Source organism: Heterodontus francisci, chromosome 43 (assembly GCF_036365525.1).
Source record: "Heterodontus francisci isolate sHetFra1 chromosome 43, sHetFra1.hap1, whole genome shotgun sequence".
Lineage (NCBI taxonomy): Eukaryota > Metazoa > Chordata > Chondrichthyes > Heterodontiformes > Heterodontidae > Heterodontus > Heterodontus francisci.
Window position 1 is genome coordinate 30,998,264 of NC_090413.1, and position 27,061 is coordinate 31,025,324.

General features: G+C 52.0%; 1 protein-coding gene across 6 annotated transcripts; it reads left to right on the forward strand.

The window, feature by feature from the left end:
- Nucleotides 1-8,180: 8,180 nt before the first annotated feature.
- Nucleotides 8,181-21,653, forward strand: LOC137355813 (uridine-cytidine kinase 2-A-like). Of its 6 annotated transcripts, none has more exons than XM_068021362.1 (8): nt 8,181-8,311; nt 12,992-13,151; nt 13,422-13,518; nt 14,272-14,414; nt 15,488-15,585; nt 15,945-15,993; nt 16,301-16,460; nt 21,021-21,109. In XM_068021362.1, the coding sequence occupies exons 1-7, from the start codon at nt 8,216-8,218 to the stop codon at nt 16,432-16,434; spliced, it is 777 nt and encodes a 258-aa protein (XP_067877463.1). In that variant the 5' UTR covers nt 8,181-8,215; the 3' UTR covers nt 16,435-16,460; nt 21,021-21,109. The 6 variants fall into 6 exon arrangements, with proteins under 6 accessions (XP_067877463.1, XP_067877465.1, XP_067877461.1 ...); XM_068021364.1 differs by having other exon boundaries at nt 16,301-16,454; XM_068021360.1 differs by lacking the exon at nt 16,301-16,460 and having other exon boundaries at nt 21,021-21,653.
- Nucleotides 21,654-27,061: the final 5,408 nt, after the last annotated feature.

Here is a 27,061-nt window from a genome sequence, read left to right on the forward strand (position 1 = left end):
TACTGACCCTCCGACTGTGCAGCACTCCCTCAGTACTGACCCTCCGACAGTGCAGCACACCCTCAGTACTGACCCTCCGACAGTGCAGCACTCCCTCAGTACTGACCCTCCGATAGTGCAGCACACCCTCAGTACTGACCCTCCGACTGTGCAGCACTCCCTCAGTACTGACCCTCCGACAGTGCAGCACTCCCTCAGTACTGACCCTCCGACAGCACAGCGCTCTCTCAGTACTGACCCTCCGACAGTGCAGCACTCCCTCAGTACTGACCCTCCGACAGTGCAGCACTCTCTCAGTACTGACCCTCCGACAGTGCAGCACTCCCTCAGTACTGACCCTCCGACAGTGCAGCACTCTCTCAGTACTGACCCTCTGACAGTGCAGCACTCCCTCAGTACTGACCCTCCGACAGTGCAGCACTCTCTCAGTACTGACCATCCGACAGTGCAGCACTCCCTCAGTACTGACCCTCCGACAGTGCAGCACTCCCTCAGTACTGACCCTCCGACAGTGCAGCACTCCCTCAGTACTGACCCTCCGACAGTGCAGCACTCCCTCAGTACTGACCCTCCGACAGTGCAGCACTCCCTCAGTACTGACCCTCCGACAGCACAGCGCTCTCTCAGTACAGACCCTCCGACAGTGCAGCACTCTCTCAGTACTGACCCTCTGACAGTGCAGCACTCCCTCAGTACTGACCCTCCGACAGTGCAGCACTCTCTCAGTACTGACCCTCTGACAGTGCAGCACTCCCTCAGTACTGACCCTCCGACAGTGCAGCACTCTCTCAGTACTGACCCTCCGACAGTGCAGCACTCCCTCAGTACTGACCCTCCGACAGTGCAGCACTCCCTCAGTACTGACCCTCCGACTGTGCAGCACTCCCTCAGTACTGACCCTCCGACAGTGCAGCACACCCTCAGTACTGACCCTCCGACAGTGCAGCACTCCCTCAGTACTGACCCTCCGATAGTGCAGCACACCCTCAGTACTGACCCTCCGACTGTGCAGCACTCCCTCAGTACTGACCCTCCGACAGTGCAGCACTCCCTCAGTACTGACCCTCCGACAGCACAGCGCTCTCTCAGTACTGACCCTCCGACAGTGCAGCACTCCCTCAGTACTGACCCTCCGACAGTGCAGCACTCTCTCAGTACTGACCCTCCGACAGTGCAGCACTCCCTCAGTACTGACCCTCCGACAGTGCAGCACTCCCTCAGTACTGACCCTCCGACAGCACAGCGCTCTCTCAGTACAGACCCTCCGACAGTGCAGCACTCTCTCAGTACTGACCCTCTGACAGTGCAGCACTCCCTCAGTACTGACCCTCCGACAGTGCAGCACTCTCTCAGTACTGACCCTCTGACAGTGCAGCACTCCCTCAGTACTGACCCTCCGACAGTGCAGCACTCTCTCAGTACTGACCCTCCGACAGTGCAGCACTCCCTCAGTACTGACCCTCCGACAGTGCAGCACTCCCTCAGTACTGACCCTCCGACAGCACAGCGCTCTCTCAGTACAGACCCTCCGACAGTGCAGCACTCTCTCAGTACTGACCCTCTGACAGTGCAGCACTCCCTCAGTACTGACCCTCCGACAGTGCAGCACTCTCTCAGTACTGACCCTCTGACAGTGCAGCACTCCCTCAGTACTGACCCTCCGACAGTGCAGCACTCTCTCAGTACTGACCCTCCGACAGTGCAGCACTCCCTCAGTACTGACCCTCTGACAGTGCAGCACTCCCTCAGTACTGACCCTCCGACAGTGCAGCACTCTCTCAGTACTGACCCTCCGACAGTGCAGCACTCCCTCAGTACTGACCCTCGGACAGTGCAGCACTCCCTCAGTACTGACCATCTGACAGTGCAGCACTCCCTCAGTACTGCAGTGTCTGCCAGGAGAATGTGCTGAAGCTGCTGGAGTGGAACTTGAAGCCATGACTTTTTGACTCTGAGGAGAGAGTGATATGAACGGAGTCACAGCTGACACCAGCAGGGGAGGCAGTGCCCTCAGCAGGTTCCTTCAGGTCTATCTGATCCTGCACTGTCTGTTTCACCCAGGAACCTGCCTGACTCTGGGCAGTTCATCCCAGTTGTCTGTCTGACCTGTGATAGACTGTCTGACAGCTGTTCACATTCTGCAGTTTCGACTCTTTTAATTGTCAATTAGAATGTTACTGTCAGAAATCAATTAACATAAGCCCCCAGCCCACATCAAAGGGGTGCAATCAATAAATCCAAATTATTAATAAGACAAAAGGAAACTTATCAAATTAAATCTCCTGAATGCGCAAGACCTGAAGCATACCGTCAGAGACGGCACAGTCCCTCAAACAGGGCCACTGAATTTCCAATGTAATTAAAGTACTTTAATTTGCAGATTCTTTAAATAATTATTTGTTTCCAAAATTGAAGAGTTTGTGCTGCTCTTGACTCTGTTCAGAGTGATCCTTCACCAGGTCTGGCACAGAGATTGTGTTTAAATCAGCCTGGGTCAGAACAGGCTGCAATGTGGAAATGCTGCAACTGAAAGGAAAAGCAATCGCAGCCTCCCCATCTGGAGACTGGGAACTATCCTGGGAGTAAGATCCAGAAACAGGCCCAGGAATCATGCAGTCTCATGGCCCAGATTTAAAATATAAATTCATTGTTCCATTAATTTCCTTCCATCTCAAACTGACTATTCAGGGCAGTTCAGGAAAACCTCTGGAGCCAAACTCACTTCAGTGAGGAAAGAGAATTATCTGAATGGACAGCACACTGAACCCGCGCCCCCATCACCCTGACCTCCACACTGACCCTCCCCATCACCCTGACCCCCCCATCACCCTGATCTCCAGCCTGACGCCCCAACACCCTGACCCCCAACACCCTGACCCCCCCAACACCCTGATCTCCAGCCAGAACCCCCAACACCCTGACCCCCCCAACACCCTGACCCCCCCAACACCCTGACCCCCCCATCACCCTGATCTCCAGCCTGACCCCCCAACACCCTGACCCCCCCAACACCCAGACACCCCATCACCCTGACCCCCCCCCCCCCATCACCCTGACCCCCCCATCACCCTGACCTCCACACTGACCCTCCCCATCACCCTGACCCCCCCAGCACCCTGACCTCCACACTGACCCTCCCCATCACCCTGACCCCCCCATCACCCTGATCTCCAGCCTGACGCCCCAACACCCTGACCCCCTAACACCCTGACGCCCCAACACCCTGACCCCCAACACCCTGACCCCCCCAACACCCTGATCTCCTGCCAGAACCCCCAACACCCTGACCCCCCCCAACACCCTGACCCCCCCAACACCCAGACACCCCATCACCCTGACCCCCCCCATCACCCTGACCCCCCCATCACCCTGATCTCCAGCCTGACCCCCCAACACCCTGACGCCCCCAACACCCTGACCCCCCCAACACCCTGACCCCCCCATCACCCAGACACCCCATCACCCTGACCCCCCCATCACCCTGACCTCCCCCCCCATCACCCTGATCTCCAGCCAGAACCCTCAACACCCTGACCCCCCAACACCCTGACCCCCCCAACACCCTGACCCCCCCCCATCACCCTGACCCCCCAACACCCTGACCCCCCCAACACCCTGACCCCCCCCCATCACCCTGACCCCCCCAACACCCTGACCCCCCCCCATCACCCAGACACCCCATCACCCTGACCCCCCCCCATCACCCTGACCCCCCCGTCACCTTGACCTCCAGACTGACCCTCCCCATCACCCTGAACCCAACACCCTGACCCCCCCATCACCCTGACCTCCACACTGACCCCACCATCACCCTGACCTCCAGACTGACCCCCCATCACCCTGACCCCCCCGTCACCTTGACCTCCAGACTGACCCCCCCCCATCACCCTGACCCCCCCGTCACCTTGACCTCCAGACTGACCCCCCATCACCCTGACCTCCAGACTGACCCTCCCCATCACCCTGAACCCAACACCCTGACCCCCCCATCACCCTGACCTCCACACTGACCCCACCATCACCCTGACCTCCAGACTGACCCCCCATCACCCTGACCCCCCCGTCACCTTGACCTCCAGACTGACCCCCCCATCACCCTGACCTCCAGACTGACCCCCCCATCACCCTGAACCCCCCATCACCCTGACCTCCAGACTGACCCCCCCATCAACCTGACCTCCAGACTGCCCCCTCATCACCCTGACCTCCAGACTGACCCCCCATCACCCTGAACCCCCATCACACTGACCTCCAGACTGACCCCACCATCACCCTGACCTCCAGACTGCCCCCCCATCACCCTGAACTCCCCATCACACTGACCTCCAGACTGTCCCCCCCCCCCATCACCCTGAACCCCCCAACACCCTGAACCCCCCATCACCCTAACCTCCAGACTGACCCTCCCCATCCTGACTCCCCAACACCCTGACCCCCCCATCACCCTGACCTCCAGACTGACCCCACCATCACCCTGACCTCCAGACTGACCCCCCAACTCCCTGACCCCCTCATCACCCTGACCTCCACACTGACCCTCCCCATCACCCTGACCTCCAGACTGACCCCACCATCACCCTGTCTCCCCCCACTCTGACCTCCAGACTGAGCCCCCCATCACCCTGACCCCACCATCACCCTGTCTCCCCCCACTCTGACCTCCAGACTGACACTCCATCACCCTGACCTCCAGACTGACCCCCCCATCACCCTGAACCCCCCATCACCCTGACCTCCAATCTGACCCCCCCCATCACCCTGACCTCCAGACTGACCCCCCCATCACCCTGATCCCCCGTCACCCTGACCTCCAGACTGACCCCACCATCACACTGACCTCCAGACTGACCCCCCCCATCACCCTGAACCCCCCAACACCCTGAACCCCCCATCATCCTAACCTCCAGACTGACCCTCCCCATCACCCTGACTCCCCAACACCCTGACCCCCCCATCACCCTGACCTCCAGACTGACCCCACCATCACCCTGACCTCCAGACTGAACCCCCAACTCCCTGACCCCCTCATCACCCTGACCTCCACACTGACCCTCCCCATCACCCTGACCTCCAGACTGACCCCACCATCACCCTGTCTCCCCCCACTCTGACCTCCAGACTGAGCCCCCCATCACCCTGACCCCCCCGTCACCCTGACCTCCAGACTGACACCATCACCCTGACCTCCAGACTGACACCCCATCACCCTGAGCCCCCCAACACCCTGACCCCCCCATCACCCTGACCACCCCCAACACCCTGACCCCACCATCACCCTGACCTCCAGACTGACCCCCCCATCACCCTGACCTCCACACTGACTCTCCCCATCACCCTGACCTCCAGCCGGACCCGCCATCATCCTGAGCCCCCCAACACCCTGACCCCCCCATCACCCTGATCCCCCCATCACCCTGACCACACCCCCCATCACCCTGACCACACCCAACACCCTGACCCCACCATCACCCTGACCTCCAGACTGACCCCCCCATCACCCTGACCTCCAGACTGACCCTCCCCATCACCCTGACCCCCTCCCCCATCACCCTGACCCCCCCATCACCCTGATCTCCAGCCTGACCCCCCAACACCCTGACCCCCCCAACACCCTGACCCCCCCATCACCCTGACCCCCCCATCACCCTGACCCCCCATCACCCTGGCCCCCCAACACCCTGACCCCCCATCACCCAGACCCCCCCAACTCCCAGACCCCCCCAACACCCTGAACCCCCCATCACCTAGACCCCCCCATCACCATGACCCCCCCATCACCCTGATCTCCAGCCTGACCCTCCCAACACCCTGACCCCCCCATCAACCTGATCTCCAGCCTGAACCCCCCCAACACCCTGACCCCCCCCAACACCGTGACCACCCCATCACCCTGATCCCCCATCGCCCTGACCGCCAGACTGATCCCCCTATCACCCTGACCTCCAGAGTGACCCCGTCATCACCCTGACCTCCAGACTGAACCCCCCATCACCCTGACCCACCCATCACCCTACCGCCAGACTGACCCCCCCCCCCCCATCACCCTGACCCCCCCCGTCACCTAGACCTCAAGACTGACCCCACCATCACCCTGACCTCCAGACTGACCCCCCCATCACCCTGAACCCCCCATCACCCTGACCTCCAGACTGACCCCCCCCATCACCCTGACCTCCAGACTGCCCCCTCATCACCCTGACCTCCAGACTGACCCCCCCCCATCACCCTGAACCCCCCATCACACTGACCTCCAGACTGCCCCCCCATCACCCTGACCTCCAGACTGCCCCCTCATCACCCTGACCTCCAGACTGACCCCCCCCCATCACCCTGAACCCCCCATCACACTGACCTCCAGACTGACCCCCCCCATCACCCTGAACCCCCCAACACCCTGAACCCCCCATCACCCTAACCTCCAGACTGACCCTCCCCATCACCCTGACCTCCAGACTGACCCCATCACCCTGACCTCCAGACTGTCCCCCAACACCCTGACCCCCCCATCACCCTGACCTCCACACTGACCCTCCCCATCACTCTGACCTCCAGACTGACCCCCCCGTCACCCTGACCTCCAGACTGACACCCCATCACCCTGAGCCCCCCATCATCCTGACCCCCCCATCACCCTGACCACCCCCAACACCCTGACCCCACCATCACCCTGACCTCCACACTGACTCTCCCCATCACCCTGACCTCCAGCCTGACCCGCCATCACCCTGAGCCCCCCAACACCCTGACCCCCCCATCACCCTGACCTCCAGACTGACCCCCCCATCACCCTGACCCCCCCTAACACCCTGACCCCCCCCATCGCCCTGACCTCCAGACTGACCCTCCCCATCACCCTGAACCGCCCATCACCCTGACCTCCAGACTGACCCCCCCATCACCCTGACCCCACCATCACCCTGACCTCCAGACTGATCCCCTAAACACCCTGACCCCCCATCACCCTGACCTCATGACTGACACCCCCATCACCCTGACCCCCCCAACACCCTGAGCCCCCCATCGCCCTGACCTCCAGACTGACCCCCCCATCAACCTGACCCCCCCAACATCCTGACCCCCCCAACACCCTGACCCCCCAACACCCTGACCCCCCCATCACCCTGACCTCCAGACTGACCCCCTCATCACCCTGACCTCCAGACTGACCCCCTCATCACCCTGACCTCCAGACTGACCTCCCCATCACCCTGACCTCCACACTGACCCTCCCCATCACCCTGAACCCCCCCCAATCACCCTGATCTCCAGCCTGACCCCCCCCAACACCCTGACCCCCCCATCACCCTGACCTCCAGACTGACCTCCCCATCACCCTGAACCCCCCCCCCCCAATCACCCTGACTTCCAGACTGACCCCACCATCACCCTGACCTCCAGACTGACCCCCCCCCATCACCCTGACCTCCAGACTGATCCCCCCCATCACCCTGACCCCCCATCACCCTGACCTCCAGACTGACCCCACCATCACCCTGACGTCCAGACTGACCCCCCCCCATCACCCTGACCTCCAGACTGATCCCCCCATCACCCTGACCCCCCCATCACCCTGACCTCCAGACTGACCCCATCACCCTGAACCCCCCCCCCCCCAATCACCCTGACTTCCAGACTGACCCCACCATCACCCTGACCTCCGGACTGACCCCCCCATCACCCTGACCTCCACAGGTAAATTGTCCATTGTAAATTTCCCCTTGTGTAGGTAGGTGGTAGGTGAATTGAGGGAAGGTGGGGATGTGGTAGGGAATATGGGGTTCATGTCGGATTAGTTTAATGGGTGATTGATGGTCGGCACAGACACGGCGGGCCGAAGGGCCTGTTTCAGTGCTGTATCTCTCTATGACTCTATGTATATGTATCTATGGTTGTGTCTTTGGAATTCTCTTCCTCAAAAGGCGGTGGGAGCAGAGTCTGTGAATATTTTTAAGGCAGAGGTGGATAAATTCTTGATATAAAGGGGGCGGAAGGTGGCCGAGTGGCCTACTCCTGCTTGGTCTGTTCATCTGCCAACCTGTCCAGCTGGTGTAAGGGCGGGACTCCAGCTTTGACTGACACCTTTCGTGACCAATAGAAATACGAAGCAGTAGCTCCTTGACGTCATCGGGAAGGCTCAGCCATTCACAGCGCGCCTTAGAATCAGGTTCGGTTGACGCAGCTGTGTAAAAATACGCATGCGTGAGTTGTGCCAGTAATGTCGGCGATGATGGTGGGAGATGCGGTGTTGGCGAGGAAGATGCAGCACCGGCCTTTCCTCATTGCCGTTAGCGGCGGGACCGCAAGCGGGAAAGTAGGTGGTGGTATAGATTATGGCGACTTTTAGCCCGGTGTTTGACAAGGACCGCGTGTCGGCCGCAACCTTCAGGTCGAGTTTGAGGGAAATCAGCATGGCAAATGGAGCGCAGGCGCAGTGCCGGGTCCGGGTGGCGCGCAGGCGCAGTGCCGGGTCCGGGTGGATTTCTGCAAGTGAGCTGTGATTTATTTATTTTATTTAGAGATACAGCACTGAATCTAATCGTAACTTCAATGGAAAGATTTGCTTTAATTATTGGCTTCAGATACTGCCTGGGTTCAGGGAGGGACTGTCTGGATCTGCTTCTTATCCACATCCACATGAGCAGGAGGAGGCTATTTGTTCTGCCTTGTCTCTGTGACTGTTGTTAACAAAGAGGAAGAGCGTCACTGACCTGAAACCTTGTGTCTGCACAGATGCTGCCTGACCTGCTGAGTATTTCCAGCATTTTCTGTTCTTGAGGGAGTTAGATCAGGTTTTAACTACCCTTTGTATGAAGTGATACTTCTTGATATCAACCCTCAACAGCCAAGCTCTAACTTCAAGTTGTGCCACTTGTTCTAGAATGTTCCACCAGAGGAGATAGTGTCTCTCTGTTTAGATTATGTTTTTTATTAATCATCTTAAGTACCTCAGTTAGATCACACTTAATCTTCTATACTCCAGGTAGTGCCAGCTGAGTTCATGCAACCTGCCCTCATAATTTAAGTTTTAGACCCAGTATCTTTCTGGTGAATCTGTGGTGCCCCACACTACGACTAATTTTTCTTCTTTGGCCTCCTTGTCTCGAGAGACAATGGGTAAGCGCCTAGAGGTGGTCAGTGGTTTGTGAAGCAGCGCCTGGAGTGGCTATAAATGCCAATTCAAGAGTGACCGACTCTTCCACAGGCTTTGCAGATAAAATTGGTTGTCGGGGCCGTTACACAGTTGGCTCTCTCCTTGCGCTTCTGTCTTTTTTCCTGCCAAGAGCTAAGTCTCTTCGACTTGCCACTCTAGCCCTGCCTTTATGGCTGCCCGCCAGCTCTGGCAATCACTGGCAACTGACTCCCACGACTTGTGGTCAGTGTCACAGGACTTCATGTCGCGTTTGCAGACGTCTTTAAAGCGGAGACATGGACGACACGGTGGGTCTGATACCAGTGACGAGCTCGCTGTACAATGTGTCCTTGGGGATCCTGCCATCTTCCATGCGGCTCACATGGGCAAGCCACCTCAAGCACTGCTGGCTCAGTAGGGTGTATATGCTGGGGATGTTGGCCGCCTCGAGGACTTCTGTGTTGGAGATACGGTCCTGCCACCTGATGCCAAGGATTGTACGGAGGCAGCAAAGATGGAATGAGTTGCAACGTCACTCTTGGCTGATATACGTAGTCCAGGCCTCGCTGCAAGGTACTGAGGACACAGGCTTGATACATTCGGACTTTTGTGTTCCGTGTCAGTGCGCCATTTTCCCATACCCTCTTGGCGAGTCTGGACGTAGCAGCAGACGCCTTTCCCTTGCGCTTGTTGATTTCTGTATAGAGAGACAGGTTACTGGTGATAGTTGAGCCTAGGTAGTTGAACTCTTGAACCACTTCCAGAGTGTGGTCGCCGATATTGATGGATGGAGCATTTCTGACGTCCTGTCCCATGATGTTCGTTTTCTTGAGGCTGATGGTTAGGCCAAATTCATTGCAGACAGCCGCAATCCTGTCGCTGAGTCTCTGCAGGCACTCTTCAGTGTGAGATGTTAATGCAGCATCGTCAGCAAAGAGGAGTTCCCTGATGAGGACTTTCCGTACTTTGGTTTTCGCTCTTAGACGGGCAAGGTTGAACAACCTGCCACCTGATCTTGTGTGGAGGAAAATTCCTTCTTCTGAAGACTTGAACGCATGTGAGAGCAGCAGGGAGAAGATCCCAAACAGTGTAGGTGCGAGAACACAGCCCTGTTTCACGCCACTCAGGATAGGAAAGGGGTCTGATGAGGTGCCGCCATGTTGAATTGTGCCTTTCATATTGTCATGGAATGAGGTGATGATACTTGGAAGCTTTGGTGGACATCCAATCTTTTCTAGTAGTCTGAAGAGACCATGTCTGCTGACTAGGTCAAAGGCTTTGGTGAGATCTATGAAAGCAACATCGAGGGGCATCTGTTGTTCACGGCATTTCTCCTGTAGTTGGCGAAGGGAGAACAGCATGTCAATGGTGGATTTCTCTGCTCGAAAGCCACACTGTGCCTCAGGGTAGACACGCTCAGCCAGCTTCTGGAGTCTGTTGAAAATGACTCGAGCGAAGACTTTCCCCACTATGCTGAGAAGGGAGATTCCACAATAGTTGTAGTCACTGCGGTCACCCTTGTTCTTAAAGAGGGTGATGATATTGGCATCGCGCATGTCCTGTGGTACTGCTCCCTTATCCCAGCACAGGCAAAGCAGTTCGTAGGGTGCTGAAAGTATAGCAGGTTTGGCACGCTTCATGATTTCAGGGATAATGCCGTCCTTCCCAAGGGCTTTTCCGCTGGCTAGAGAATCAATGGCTTCACTGAGTTCCGATTTTGTTGGCTGTACGTCCAGCTCATCCATGACTGGCAGAGACTGGGCTGCATTGAGGGTGGTCTCAGTGACAACATTGTCCCTGGAGTACAGTTCTAGGTAGTGCTCCACCCAGCAGTCCATTTGCTTGCGTTGGTCAGTGATCGTGTCCCCTGATTTAGACTTGCGGGGGGGTAGGGGCGATCTTCTTGATGGTTAGCCCAAAAGCTCCCTTAATGCCATCATACATTAGAGTCATCGTGCTACAACACTGAAACAGGCCCTTCGGCCCACCGAGTCTGTGCCGACCATCAACCACCCATTTATACTAATCCTACATTAATCCCATATTCCCTACCACATCCCCACCTTCCCTCAATTCTCCTACCACCTACCTACACTAGGAGCAATTTAAAATGGCCAATTTACCTATCAACCTGCACGTTTTTGGCTGTGGGAGGAAACCGGAGCACCCGGAGGAAACCCACACGGTCACAGGGAGAACTTGCAAACTCTGCACAGGCAGTACCTAGAACCGAACCTGGGTCGCTGTAGCTGTGAGGCTGCGGTGCTAACTACTGTGCCACCCTCTGATGTTTCTGGTGTCGGAGACCAGCTGAATATGACTGCATAGGTGTTGCCAGTAGTCATTTGCGCAGCACCTGGCTGTTCTTTGTGCAGTGCTTCTGGCTGCTTTAAGTGCTACGGATGTTAACTCGCTGGGGGCTTTCTTGTAGTTCAGCAGTGCAATGCGCTTAGTGGCTATGACAGGTTCCAGCTCTTCAATGTGAGATTGAAACCAGTCTGCATTCTGCTTCACACGTTTGCCATAGGTGGTCATTGCTGAGTCGTAGATGGCGTCTGATGTGGGCCCACTTGGTCTCTGCATCCCCTGTGGGAGTGTTTTGAAGGGCTTTTTCGAGTGAATTTAGAAAGTTACGTAACAGCTGTGGATGAGAAATTCTGCTAGTGTTGATGCGCGGGCGACCCTTCTGCTTGGAGTGATGCAGCTTCTTTGGTTTGAGTCTAACCTTGCTGCACACCAGGGAGTGGTCGGTGTTGCAGTCCGCACTGTTGGAGCTGCGTGTGATTTGGACAGTGTTTATCGAGGCTCACCTTGTGACGATGAGGTCCGGCTGGTGCCAACGACGTGATCTTGGGTGCCTCCATGAAACCTGGTGTCAGGGTTTAGTATGAGGACGAGTTGGTGATGCAGAGGTTGTGATAGATACACAACTCCACACTAAGGTCAGCATATCCCTTTTGTGTTGCGCTGTCCAGACCTTAATGCTTAGATGCCATTTGGGACCCTCAAATGTTTCATTTGTAGCTCATCCTGAGTTAAACGACCTGCCCCTTTCTCACTGCACATATAATGTAACAACTTTCAATCCTTCGTATTCTTGATAAAGGCCAACATTCCATTTACTGTTTGAAATTTTTTTGTACCTGTCCCTTAGCTTTTGGTGATTTCTGTACTTAGATTCCTAAATCTCTCTCCTCATCCACAGTTCCGAGCTTCTCCCAATTTAGAAAATTGATCTTTCCTTCTCAGGTCCACATTGAACTCCATCTGCCACTGTTTTTCCCACTTGCTTAATCTATTAATGTTTCTTAACTTTCTGCTCCTATCTGGACTTCTTACAATGCAACCTTAATTAATGTCAGCAAATTTCAACGTCCAGCTCTCCGTTCTAGATGCAGGAAGCACCGAGCAGGTCGCTTTACAGCTGGGGCAAGAGACTCTGGTGTTGACCCCTCCGGCTCAGCTTGAGGTGCCACTCCTCCCTCTTATTGTTAGACCCCCTACCTTTCATTTCAGAGCAGTGCACTGCATTTTGCAATGATACTGACATTACTTGCTCATCAAATGTGGTTCCCAGTTGGTGGGTGGGGGGTGGGGTGGGGGGGTAGGGATCATGTCACTGCCCCCCCATCCCCCCCTGCCAGTCACTGAGATCAGACAATTATGTATGTGAAAATACAATAAATAATTTGCTGATGTACTTTAAATTACTGACGAATAGTGAATTTGAGTCTGTTGTGAATTGTAAATCATTGTAGTGGTTGTGATGTACCAAACTTGCCTTTTTAAACTCTGAAAAATGGGTGAGTTTGGATGTGTTAAATATTTGAGATATTGTTTAATTGTCTGTTTTTGTCACAGTCTTCGGTGTGTCAGAAAATTGTTGACCTGCTGGGACAGAATAAAGTGGACCAGCAGCAGAGACAGGTGGTGATCCTGAGCCAGGACAGTTTCTACAAGGTTCTGACCGCAGAACAGAAAGCCAAGGCTAGTAAAGGACAGTATAACTTCGATCATCCAGGTACCTGCATGAGAGAGAGAGATTGGGTGGGAGAGGAGACGGTAGGAGGGGGGTCTGTGGGGGTGGGGGGGTAGGGTTAGCATGGCTTTTGCAATTTCTGTTTAGCTTTCCTTGCATTAATGAGAGTGTGAATTCTACTTTTGTTCTGTGTAGTGTCATGGTGCTAGGGTCTTCTGGTGAGGCTATACGAGAAAGTTCTCTGTCTGTGTGTTGTGGGGACTCTGGCTTTGCTTGTTGCTGATTTTGTTTTTTCATTTCCACTATATACAGATGCATTTGACAATGAGCTGATTCTACGCACCCTGAAGGACATCATCAATGGCCAAACAGTATCGATTCCTGTCTATGATTTTGTTACACATTCACGGTGTGTATCAGAGCATGTGGAATTGTCACACCGAATTCTGTGTGAAATAGACAGCTAAAGAAATGCAAAGCAAAAGTTGTAGGAATTGGAGTCAAAACTGCTTGTTTGGGAGTGCGGACTGAGGGGGGAATGGGCTAGAGTGTCTGCTGCGCCACTGGTAAGGGGTACTAGTTAGATCTTGTGTGGTATTGGTGCGGGGTGGTGGCGGGTGCGGCGGTATCAGGCTGGCCTTGTGTTTCCTGGGTGGGGGCAATTGGCCAGGGTTGCTATAGCTGCTGGTTTGGGTGGGGGTGTGTAACCTTGGGTGATTTGGCCATGGCTCCTTTTAATTGAATCCTGCCCCTGCTGAAAAGTAGATGTGGCTGTGGATATTGGGTGAAGGCAGCAGCACGGTTAAGTGCAATGGCCCCCGCAGTGGACTGCCCTGCACAAATAAAGACTGGCTACTTGGTTAAGATGCTGGGGACAGGCATTGCCTGTGGACCTATCCAAGCAAATAACCAGAGTGGGGGATTGACTGTGGGGACGATATGTCAGCGATTGCTGGTTTATGTGGCAAGGTGGCTAGACCTCCATCGGCATGTTTGTATTCTGGCAAACCCATTGTTCCTTAAACTAAGGAGGGCTGGTAATCAGTTTAAATCTGAGATGGATGGAGATGGGTCTGATTCAATGGCGGAGAAGGGTGGAGAGGCTAAGCGGCCTCCTTCTGTTGTGGATTTGGGGTGAGACTGACAGGCTTACTGTGTGCAGGAAGGCGGAGATGGTGCAGGTTTATCCAGCTGATGTGGTCCTCTTCGAGGGGATCCTGGTTTTCTATTCCCAGGAGATCAGGGATTTGTTCCAGATGAAACTTTTTGTGGATACAGATGCGGATACCCGGCTTTCCCGAAGAGGTGAGAGTGGGTCCTGGGATGGGGTGGGTGTTGAGGTGGCTCAGGGTTGCAGGAGCCCTCATATTGGGATGGTATTGAATGCTAAGTAAACAGGATTTGCTTTCTTTTTCTTCTGCACTGCACTCTGCTTCCCCATTTCCTGCATTGCTCCCTCAAACTTCTGCTGTTTTCATCACCCCGCTCCCTGCCCTGCTACGTGCTGGGACTGTGGGCGGTGAAGCCTGCTCCCTACCCTGCTACGTGCTGGGGCTCTGGGTGGTGAAGCCTGCTCCCTGCCCTGCTACGTGCTGGGGCTCTGGGTGGTGAAGCCTGCTCCCTGCCCTGCTACGTGCTGGGGCTCTGGGTGGTGAAGCCTGCTCCCTGCCCTGCTACGTGCTGGGGCTCTGGGTGGTGAAGCCTGCTCCCTGCCCTGCTACGTGCTGGGGCTCTGGGTGGTGAAGCCTGCTCCCTGCCCTGCTACGTGCTGGGGCTCTGGGTGGTGAAGCCCGCTCCCTGCCCTGCTACGTGCTGGGGCTCTGGGCGGTGAAGCCCGCTCCCTGCCCTGCTACGTGCTGGGGCTCTGGGCGGTGAAGCCCGCTCCCTGCCCTGCTACGTGCTGGGGCTCTGGGCGGTGAAGCCCGCTCCCTGCCCTGCTACGTGCTGGGGCTCTGGGCGGTGAAGCCCGCTCCCTGCCCTGCTTCGTGCTGGGTCTCTGGGTGGTGAAGCCCGCTCCCTGCCCTGCTTCGTGCTGGGTCTCTGGGTGGTGAAGCCCGCTCCCTGCCCTGCTTCGTGCTGGGTCTCTGGGTGGTGAAGCCCGCTCCCTGCCCTGCTTCGTGCTGGGGCTCTGGGTGGTGAAGCCCGCTCCCTGCCCTGCTTCGTGCTGGGGCTCTGGGTGGTGAAGCCTGCTCCCTGCCCTGCCCTGGGACTTTGGACGGCAGAACTTTGAGCTGTCAGATGGGACTTGCCTGTGGTTGTTTAGTGTGCAGTTTTGGAGAATTCCCTGCATTACCCTGTCCTGCTTGTGCTCTTGTACATTGTTTCTGTGTTTTTATAATTTAACTGTGTATTTTTACCTCACCCTTTCCGCCCTACAGTTTTGAGAGACATCAACGAAAGGGGCAGGGACCTGGAACAAATTCTGACACAGTACACCACCTTTGTAAAACCAGCTTTCGAGGAGTTCTGCCTTCCGGTGAGCAGTGATTTTGAGATAATGGGGTAAAGAGTGTGGTTCTGGGAGCAGTGGTTGGGGTAATAGTGGGCTGTGTGATCAGTGTTGGTGAGGCTATTGCAGGGGTCAGTGCTGTGGGAACTGAGCTTGTATGTCAAGACCTGGTGAAATGAATTCTTTGAGTTCTGAGATGCTACTTCATTGTGTTCACTTTAAATATTCACTGAAATAAAAGTTGATTTGGTGCCTGGGCGGGAACAGGAGCTGTGCAGTCGGTGCGCTGTCGAGCTGGTTAATGATTGTTTGAGGAGCTTTCGAGGCTGGGTGTGGTTGTTCGTACTTTGAGAAGAGGCTGTAACTACTTGTATTCTCATTCACAGACCAAGAAATATGCAGATGTCATCATTCCCAGAGGGGTGGAAAACCTGGGTAAGTGTAGAGATCATTTCCTGCCCCCCCCCCCCCCCCCCAAACTACACAGTGGCCTTGTCAGTGTGAGTGTTTAGTGCAGGCCTCTTAACACGAAAGTGGGGGGAGCAAGGGTGGTGAGGTGGGGTGGGGTGTGGTCTCAAGATTGTTTGTTCGGGAAGGGATGTTTTCAGGGAGGGTGGGGGAAGAGTACAGGGTGGGGCCTGCTTACTGCCGTTCTCTGTGCCTGCTTGGTTTTATTTGGGTTGACCCAGTGGAGTTTGATTATCGGCTTTCTTTCTATTTTTCTCTCTCTCTCTCTCTCCAGTTGCCATAAACCTAATCGTGCAGCACATTCAGGATATCCTGACTGGCGGTCTGACCAAACGCAATGGCTGTGTGAATGGACATACAGTGCCCCGCATTCGACACACCTCCGAGTCCAGCACACGGCCACATTGACCCTGACAGCACAGAGAGGGGTGAGGGTCAGTATTGAGCTTCTCTCAGTCACAGGGTGAACTCACTGTGTGTGGATGACCAGACTTCTCTCTTGATGTAAAGAATTAACTTAACCGTGGGCCTCGGGTTCTCCCTCCCCACAGGCATCTCGTAAAAGCAAGTGCATTGGGAGCTGTGTCTTTGTACAGAAATGTTTCAATATCCACCCAGAGTCAGCACTGTCTCTCTGAAAGCATGAGGGAATATTGACCCCTGGACTATGTTGACTGTTGATTTTCGTTGTATTTTACATTGTGGGGTTGTGAAGAAGCCTCTCCCCTCCTGAGCACACTGCTGGCTCTTGCTGTGCCCCTCCTTTGTACTGGATTTATTAGCCCAAACTATTTTTCTGTGAGTGGCTCCATAAACTCCATGTGAAGGGCACTGTTGCCTGGCTGGGTGTTCTCAAGCTGAAGCAGGCTCCCCTGGCTGGGTGTTCTCAAGCTGAAGCAGGCTCCCCTGGCTGGGTGTTGCTTAAGCCTGCAGTGGGATCACAGCTTTTGTGCATTTTTACTTGAAATTTTCCAACCTGAAGTGACGTGATTGATTTGGGAACTTGTAGTCTGAGCTTCTACAGTCTGTATGGTAAGTTGCTTTTGTGTTGAATGTAGGTGTTGGCCTGAATTCATACAAACGAACAAATTAGGAGCAGGAGTAGGTCACTTGACCCCTCGAGCCTGCTCCGCCATTCTATAAGTTCGTGGCTGAACTGATTACTCATTTCCATCTACCCCCGATAACCTTCCACTCCCTTGCTCATCAAGAATCTATCTCTGCCTTAAAAATATTCAAAGACTCTGCTTCCACCGCCTTTTGAGGAAGAGAATTCCAAAAACTCACGACTCTCTGAGAGAAAAAATTTCTCCTCATCTCTGTCTTAAATGGGCAACCCCTTATTTTTAAACAGTGACCCCTAGTTCTCGATTCTCCCACAAGGGGAAACATCCTTTCCACATCCACCCTGTCAAGACCCCTCAGGATCTTGTATGTTTCAATCTCTCTGCATGACGCACCATCAGTCCCTGTGTGGGGTGATTGCATCAACTCAGCGCTCTTTTTAAATGGTCCTGTCCTGTGTATGGTGCCTGCAGTCGCCTAGCCGTAAGGGTGGTTAAGCAGCTTGTTTGAAACATGTCATTGGTGCTTTGACCAGCTGAGAGGAGGCTTGTGCTTGTCACCAGTGCATAGTCTCCTCACCAGGATGCTCAGGTCTGTCAGGCAAGTATCATGCCACATGTGTCCTTGTATGGGGTGCTGTGAACCACAGTTGTGTGTGTGTGTAAGTAGCTAGGCTGGTTGAGTGACCTGTAACCCAGGACGAGTGTTAATTGTTTGCAGCTTCTGCTCAGCGGTTGCAGCCTTGTATTCATTTACATGTGTGCTCCCAGTCCCACTGCTGAGTGTGATCATTTCCCTCCACATTACAGTGATGACACTTCAGATGCTTCATTGGGATATCCTGAGCTTGTGAAAAGCAGCATATAAATACAAGTTTGTTCTTAATGGACCTATTGGCCAGCAGGTCATTCAGGGAGATCATAGCTGATCTGTACTTCAGCTCCCTCCCCCTATCTTTGCTTCATATCATTTCATACCTTTGATGGCAAAAATCTGTTGATCTCAGATTTAAGTTTATGTACTGAGTTAGCACCGACTGCTTTTTGTAAAAGTTCCACACTTCTCCCACTCCTTGTGTGAAGAAGTGTTCCCTAACTTCTCTCCTGAATGGCCTGGCTCTGATGTTTTAGGTTATGTCTCCTTGTCCTTGACTTGCCCTTTTCTCTCCATCCACCCACCACTCCCCAAACACCAGCAGAGAAGGTTTTTCAATATCTACCCTGTCAATTCCTTTCATCCTTTCAAAATCCTTATTGAATCAGCCTTTAACCTTCTCCATTCCAGGGAATACAAGACTAGTTTGTCATTCCTCAAATTTAACCCTTAGATCTCTGGTAACGGTCTGGTGAATCTGTGTGCTGTGTATGGCCAAATATACTTACTAAGGTGTAGTGTCCACAACTGTACACCATACTCTAGATGTGGCCTAAGCAGGACTTTATATAGCTGTAGCTAAACATTCTCCCCTTTATATTCTAGTCCTTCAGTTTTAATGTCATCTATTTTATGGGCTCAGTTACCACTGACTGAAATCCAACATCAAGGGTGACATCATAATTTACCCCCCCAAAAAAAATTCCCCCTCTCCCGTGTGCTGGGTATGTTTCCAGTTCACTCATCCAAAGCTACACTCATTGTGTTCAGTCTACACAGGGGGTCTTTGAACAGTGAGTAGAACCCCTGGCTGATTTACCTCTCTGACTGAAGACTGCTCAGACCTACTGTGGCCCCAGGCACACTCTGCATAAATGGAGATGCTCGGGTATGTTTATTGAGTAGAGAGACAGTGATCTTTGACCACAGCTTGAATGCAGCTGAATGACTTACCCAGAGGTCAGAATTACATCAGGATTCCTCTCCTCAACCTGCAGTTACTGTGGTAATGTGTAAGCGGCTGTATCATTGCATTTAACATGTTGACTCACTTAAAATGATGCTCAGTAAGATTCGATTCAGCGCCACGACCCAGTGTTTCAGTGAGATCTGAATGGTGAAAGAAATACTGTATCAGTGCAGGCAGGGCTGCTAAAGACAGGCGCCCAGATTTGCCCTGAGTCCTTTTAATATCTGTGTTGACTGTTAACTGTGACTAAATGCTGAGATTTTGATAGGGAGGGTAGAAAGTAAAACTTACAAATTTCACCACGAATCAGACCTCCAACTGAGTGTCAAAGAAGCTCATCACTGGTGGAATTCCTTGTCTTTTTCTAACCCTGAAATGCTCTTGTAGAGTTAAAAGTGACGGTGCGCAGTAGTCTGCTGTAGAAGCTGTGTGTAATACCTGCTGTGATATTTCATATTTAGTGGGGTAAGGAGACCAATTCAGTCTCAGCACAAAAGCAAAATATTGTGGATGCTGGAAATCTGAAATAAAAACACAATGCTGGAAATACTCAGTGGTTTTGGCAGCATCTGGTGAAAGGTCACAAACCTGAAATGTTAACTGTTTCTCTGCACAGATGTAGTCTGACCTGCTGAATAACGTCTCAAACAGGGGTAGTGAGAGTGGGAAACTTTGCCCAATGCCTTTAGTGGGAATCTGATGTTCAGAATGGAGAACGGAGCAGGGGTTCACTGTGTACTGATGGGGGGCCTGGGTTTCGATTTATTGCAGTGTTGTGTGGTTTGAGACAGTGTGCTCAGACTGATGCAGCATTAGCCCAGGCATATGTCCCTCTGCTTGCTGGTCCTTCCAGTTTCATTTTGTGGTTGAAAGATGTTTCCGTCTTGTCCTGCTGTCTGATTCTGGCACTGCAAATCAGGCACTGGCTCAGATACCAATGTGTTACTGTTACCACATCACTCCCTCCTTTTAACAGCTGGAACCTGCAGTCACTTCATTTTCCTCAGATTCCATCTCGCCTTTTTGTAAATGTGGAGTTTCTTTTTGTTGGGGGTAGGGAATGGTGAGAGCAGGGGAACAGAGACTGGGGTGATGTGGAGGATTTGCGTGGGGGGTGGGTGGTGTATGGTGAGGTATAGAGAGAGGATGGGCTATGGCAATTTAACATTCTTCACCTTGTGATTTGTGATCACTGTTAGATTAGATTAGAGATACAGCACTGAAACAGGCCCTTCGGCCCACCGAGTCTGTGCCGAACATCAACCACCCATTTATACTAATCCTACACTAATCCCATATTCCTACCAAACATCCCCACCTGTCCCTATATTTCCCTACCACCTACCTATACTAGTGACAATTTATAATGGCCAATTTACCTATCAACCTGCAAGTCTTTTGGCTTGTGGGAGGAAACCGGAGCACCCGGAGAAAACCCACGCAGACACAGGGAGAACTTGCAAACTCCGCACAGGCAGTACCCGGAATCGAACCCGGGTCCCTGGAGCAGTGAGGCTGCGGTGCTAACCACTGCGCCACTGTGCCGCCCGTTCTGCTTGATCTTGAACAATGCTTTTGCACTTAATGTCTGTTTCTTGAAATGAAGTTTATTGAATAAATTTTTTTTTATGGGTATCTTGTGCCTTTGTGTGAGCAGTGAACACTGTGTGGCAGAGAAAGGATTTAAAGTGATTGGTAGAAGGATTAGAGGGACATGAGGAAAAACGTTTTTACCCAGAGGGTGGTGGGTATCTGGAATTCACTGCCCAGATGGGTGGTGGAGGCGGAAACCCCAACTCATTTAAAAGGAACCCGGACCTGCACCTGACATGCTGGAAGCTGCAAGGCCGAGACCAGATGCTGGAAGGTGGGATTAGATTGGGCAGCTGTTATTTTTTTTCAGGCGTGCAGATATGATGGGCTGTGACTTTTTTTTTCTATGGTTCTAGGAACAAACCCTATTTGCATTTTGGGATTTGAGTGACTAGTTCACTGCTGCTGTGGAATGAACTTTGTTCATATTTGTTTATTTTTAGTATTTGTATATAATTGTATAAGTATTTGTAACAGTTATTTTTTTAAAAAGGCTCCACACTGAAGAACAACAGCTGTCTGAATAATGAGCTACTCCGTCATCGCTGGAGACTCAGCCACATGAAGCAGCAAAGGGGAGCTGGGCCTTGGGGGTCCTGTTTTTTTTATCACTGCCGTGGAGTTTATTGGTGGGGGCGGGGGTGGGGGGAGGCAGAGGGAAGCAAGAAGATCTCTTCTAACCCAAAAATGCTTATCCCTTCCAGCTGAGGTCAACAACACGCTCTGCTGTCCACAGTGCGGCCACCCCTTTGAACCCACGCAGACATGGTTTATTATGCAACTGAGTCAGTTGTAGCAGCCCATCGCACTGCCTGTGTCTGGACCTCAATCAGATCAGACATGGGGTACAGTCATCTCAATGTGGCTTCTCCCTAAATTGGATTTTTGTTTCCAAGGATGTTGATGTCCTGAAAACATGAGGCTTTCTGCTTGTTACAGCTTGTATTGTGTAAAGCCTCCTCTGTTCCTTTAGCCTTGTGTATGATGGGTGAGACTGTAATATTTGGGTTGATTTTGCATATGATTTATTTCCTCTTGGACTCCTGTCTAACAGTGAAATTATTTGGTGGCTGTGACACATTGCAGTTATTTACTTTGTGAAGATTAAAATAGTTTTTTAATAAAATCCAGTGTTCAAAATTTCTGCTACGTCATAACACAAACCATATGTAGCCTCTCTGGGAAAAGCTGAACTGAATTTGAGCTTATGGATGGGGTTGTATTCATTCTCTGAACAGCACGTTAGCCAGATTGCAGGGTATGGTTTTATGTTCTAAATTTCCCTTTGCAGTGTCTCTACCCACTGTCTGTTGCTGGTATGGTGTAACACTGCTGTCTAGTCCTGACTGAGCCACAATTTCCTCCAGTTAACTATTGGGTTTTTGTCTTTCCCTCCTGCAACAAACTCTGTTCCCTAGCCACCCGTTCCATTCCACTTTCTGGCCACTATCTGAGACTGAACCACTTTGCCGTCATGTTGCAATTCTGGTTAACAGCTTAATGAAACCAGTGGAACAGAGAGCCATATATGCAAGTTTGTTGACAGCATTAAGTCAGGTGGCACAGTAAATAGTGTAGATAGAAGCAGAAAGTTGCACAGGGTCATAAATAAAGCGAGTGAGTGGGCAAAACTGTCAATGGTGCTCAATGTGGGGGGGAAGCGTGAAATCATCCAATTTGGACAGAGCACTAAGATGGTGAGAAGCAAAGGGAGGAGCAGAGAGATTCAGGGGTCGAAGTACAAAAATCCCAGAAGTTAGTAGATCAGCTTAAAAAGAATGTAAAAGGTGAATGGAATTAGCCTGTAGCTGCAGGTGGCTGGAACACAGAATATTGAAGTTCTGCTACAGATAGACCATAGCCCATTGAACAGTAGTTCCATTACCCGAAGTAGTAGAACTTGAGCAACGGTTGCTTGTCTCTTTCCAACCCAATTAGAAAAATGTCAGCTGTGGCTCAGCGGCAGCACTCTGGCCTCTGAGGCAGAAGGTCATGTGTTCAAGCCCTGCTCTAGAGACTTGAGCACATAATCCAGCCTCTCACTCACCGTGCTGCACTCTCGGAGGGGCAATACTGAGCTTGCTGTTGCAGGTGCCATGCTGAACTGAGGCCTTGTGTGCCATCTCCAGTGGACATAAAAGATCCCATGGCACTGTTTCACAGACAAGCAGAAGAGTTCTTGTCCCAGCCCTCAAACAGCAGTTAAAAACATCTGGTTATTCTCACCTTGCCTTGATGATGGCTGTTGCATTTCCTACACTAAAACAGCCACTACATGTAAAGTGAAGCACCTTGGAAGGTTCTGAAGTTGCAAAAGATGCTAAATGCAAGTTTTCAATTGGCTATCAGGTTCCTATTTCAAGTCTGTTTTCCCATCAGTTATGGAATAAACATCTGGTCTCATCACTATCGGTGGTGCACCAGGTAAATGTTCAAGTGCCAATGTGAAATAGCAGGTTTCCTCATCAACTGTATGTGCCCATGTGAGACTGACTCCTTATGGTACCACTCAGTGATCGGTTGGTGGCCCTCGCTTCCCATCCTAATTGCCCTTGAGAAGGTGGTGGTGAGCTGCCTTCTTGAACCGCTGCAGTCCATTTGGGGTCGGTACACCCACAGTGCTGTTAGGGAGTTCCAGGATTTTGACCCAGCAACAGTGAAGGAATGGTGATATAGTTTCAAGTCAAGATGGTGTGTGACTTGGAGGGGAACTTGCAGGTGTGGTGTTCCCATACATCTGCTGGCTTTGTCCTTCTAGGCGGTTGAGGTTGCGAGATTGGAAGGTGTTGTCGAAGGAACCTTGGTGAGTTGCTGCAGTGCATCTTGTAGATGGTGTACACTGATGTGGGCAGTGAACAATACAAGGAAATGATCAGAGATGGCCTTATCTGTAATCGATAAGATGGCAAGGTCAAGGGGGTGGCTGTCAATATTGGTTGAGGAGTTTACATGGAGTGAGATATTTAGGGAGGATAAGAAGGCTGTGAGAGAGAACACGATGAGTTGAAATGGAGGTTGAAATCACCAAGGATGAGAAGTCGTTCGGTGTAGAGGCTGAGGCAGGAAAGCGGTGAAGGTATCATGGGGTGAAAATTTTTATTGTATGCGGAAGGGCGGTAGAGAAGGATAATTTTGAAAGGTGAGAGGGTTAGAACATGGTTGAGATGCTCAACGGAGGAGAAAATCCAGAGGAGTAGGGAATCAAGCCAAGGTGTGATCTGGTGAGAAGCATCACACCGGCACCTCGACAGTCTTGGGCCAAGTGGTGGAAGATGTAAGCAGATGGAGAGGCTTCAATAAGGGACTAGTTGTCATCACCCTTTAGCCAGGTTTCCGTTAAGGCCATGATGTCCGTGCAATCATCCACAGTAAGTTCATGGATGGCAAGAGTCTTGCTCACAAGTGAAAGGACATTCTGGAGGGAGATGCGTAGACGGCTGGTGAGAGCTGATCCATCAGAAGAGTCTGCAGGGTCAGCAGTGGGAGGGGTGAGTTGGACAGGAATGAGATTGGCAAGAATAGCCCCCAGCGGGCGCACTGGGTGGGAAAGTCAACAAAAGAGTGGGATGGGGAAATTGGGGTTGTTGCTCTTAATGAGCTAGCACCAAGTGCCTTTATGAGCCCATTGGAGAATGCCAAGAGAGGCACAGAGGGAAGCTGTAGACTTATTTAAGAGGGAATCAAGCCTGGGATGGCGGCAAGAGAGCAGGAAGGTCGAGATGTACTGAAGGGTGTGGGTGGGGAATTGGGAGGGCAGGGTATCTGAGAGTGGAGAAATGAAAGGAGGCATGTCAATAGAATAGAAGAGTCTAGGAGGGATAAAGAGAAAAGAAGTTGAAGAGAAAGAGCAAAAGTGGATGGGCTCGAGTCCAGAGTAGCAGCCAAAATGTGACGTGAATGGACTCGAGCTCAAGTTGCAAGTCTGGTTACGTAAAAGTTAGGGTACATAAAAACCTGAGAAGATGGTGGTGAGCTGTCTGCTTGAGCTGCGGCAGTCCATATAGTGTAGATACATCCAGAATGCTGTTAGGAAGGGAGTTCCAGGTTTTTTGACCCAGTGACAGTGAAGGAACGGCGATTTAGTTCCAAATCAGGGTGGTGTGTAACTTGGAGGGGAACTTGCAGTAGTGGTGTTCCCGTGCATCTACTGCCCTTGTCCTTCTAGGTGGTGGTGGTGGTCACCAGAACACAAGAAATAGGAGCAGGCGTAGACCATACAGCCCATTGACCCTTTTCTGCTATTCAGTACGATAATGGCTGATCTTGGGCTTCAATTTCACTTTCCTGCCCGGTCCCCATATTCCTCAATTCCCTGAGAAACCAAAAATCTGTCTATCCCAGCCTTAAATGTATTCAATGATGGAGCATCTACAACCCTCTTGGGTAGAGAATTCCAAAGATTCACAGCACTTTCAGTGAAGAAATTTCTCCGCATCTCAGTCCTAAATGATTGGCCCTTAGCCTGAGACTGTGCCCCTGTGTTTTAGATTCCCCGATCAACAGAAACAAGCCCCTTCAGGATCTGTTTCAATTAGATCGCCTCTCATTCTTCCAAACTCCAGCGAATATAGGCCCAATTTACTCAGCTTCTCATCATTGGACAATCCCCTCATCCCAGGGACCAATCGAGTGAACCTTTGCTGCACCGCCTCCAATGCAAATATATCCTTCCTTAAATATGGCGACCAGAAGTGCACACTGTACCCCAGATGTGGCCTCACAAAAGTCCTGTACAATTGTAGCAAGACTTCTTTATTCCTGTACTCCAATCCCCTTGCAATAAAGGCCAACGTGCCATTTGCCTTCCTAATTGCTTGCTGTACCTGCATGCTAATTTTCTGTGTTCCTAGTATAAGCACACCCAAGTCTCTCTGAACATCAGCATTTAACATTCACGCCTTTCAATAAATATTCTGCTTTTCTATTCTTACGACCAGTGAATAAGTTCACACTGCCCCACATTATACTCCATCTGCCATCTTGTTGCCCACTCACTTAACCTGTCTATATCTTTTTTGGAAGGTGGTGTTGAAGGAGGCTTGGTGAGTTGCTGCAGTGCATCTTACAGATGGTCCACACTGCTGCCACAGTGTGGTGGTGGTGGAGGGAGTGAATGTTTAAGGTGGTGGATGGGGTGTTGATCAAGCGGGCTGCTTTGTTCTGGATGGTGTTGAGCTTCTTGAGTGTTGTTGGAGCTGCACTGATCGAGGTATTCCATCACAGTTCTATGCCTTGTAGATGGTGGACAGGCTTTGAAGAGGAGTCAGGAGGTGAGTTACTTGCTGCAGAATTCCCAGCCTCTGAAATGCTCTTGTGGTCACAGAATTTATATGGCTGGTCCAGTTAAGTTTCTGGTCAATGGTAACCCCAGGATGTTTATGGTCGGGGTTTCAGCGATGGTAATGCTGTTGAATATCAAGGGAAGATGGTTAAAGTCTCTTGTTGGATATGTTCATTGCCTGGCACTTGCGTGGCGCGAATGTTACTTGCCACTTATCAGCCTAAGCCTGGATATTGTCCAGGTCTTGCTGCATGTGGGCATGAACCGTTTCAATATCTGAGGAGTTGAAGATGGTGCTAAACACTGCAATCTTAAATTAACATCCTCACTTCTGACCATATGATGGAGGGAAGGTCATTGATGAAGCAGCTGAAGATGGTTGAGTCTAGGACACTACCTTGAGGAAGTCTTGCAGTGAAGTCCTGGGGCTGAGATGATTGTCCTCCAACAACCATCTTCCTTTGCACTAGATATGACTCCAACCAATGGAGAGTTTTCCGCTAAAATGCTGCAGATGCTGGAAATCTGAAATAAAAACAAAGTCCTGGAAATACTCAGCAAGTCAGGCAGCATCTGTGGAGAGAGAAGCACAGTTAACGTTTCGGGTCTGTGACCTTTCATCAGAACTGGCAAAGGTTAGAAAAGATTAGGTATAAAGCCTGACATAGTCATACTCACAGAATCAAACCTTACAGACAATGTCCCAGACACTGCCATCACCATCCCCGCGTATGTCCTGTCCCACCGGCAAGAGGTGGCACCAGAGGTGGTGGCACAGTGCTACAGTAGGGAGGAAGTTGCCCTGGGAGTCCTCAACATCGACTCTGGACCCCATGAAGTCTCATGGCATCAGGTCAAACATGGGCAAGGTAACCTCCTACTGATTACCACCTACCGCCCTCCCTCAGCTGATGACTCAGTACTCCTCCATGTTGAATACTACTTGGAGGAAGCACTGAGGGTGGCAAGGGCACAAAATGTACTCTGGGTGGGGGACTTCAGTGTCCATCACCAAGAGTGGCTCAGTAGCACCACAACTGACCGAGTCTTAAAGGACACAGCTGCTAGACTGGGTTGGCGGCAGGTGGTGAGGGAACCAACACGAGGCAAAAACATACTTGACCTCGTCCTCACCAATCTGCCTGCCGTAGATGCTTCTGTCCATGACTGTATTGATAGGAATGACCACCGCACAGTCCTTGTGGAGACGATGTCCCGCCTTCACATTCAGGATACCCTTCATCGTGTTGTGT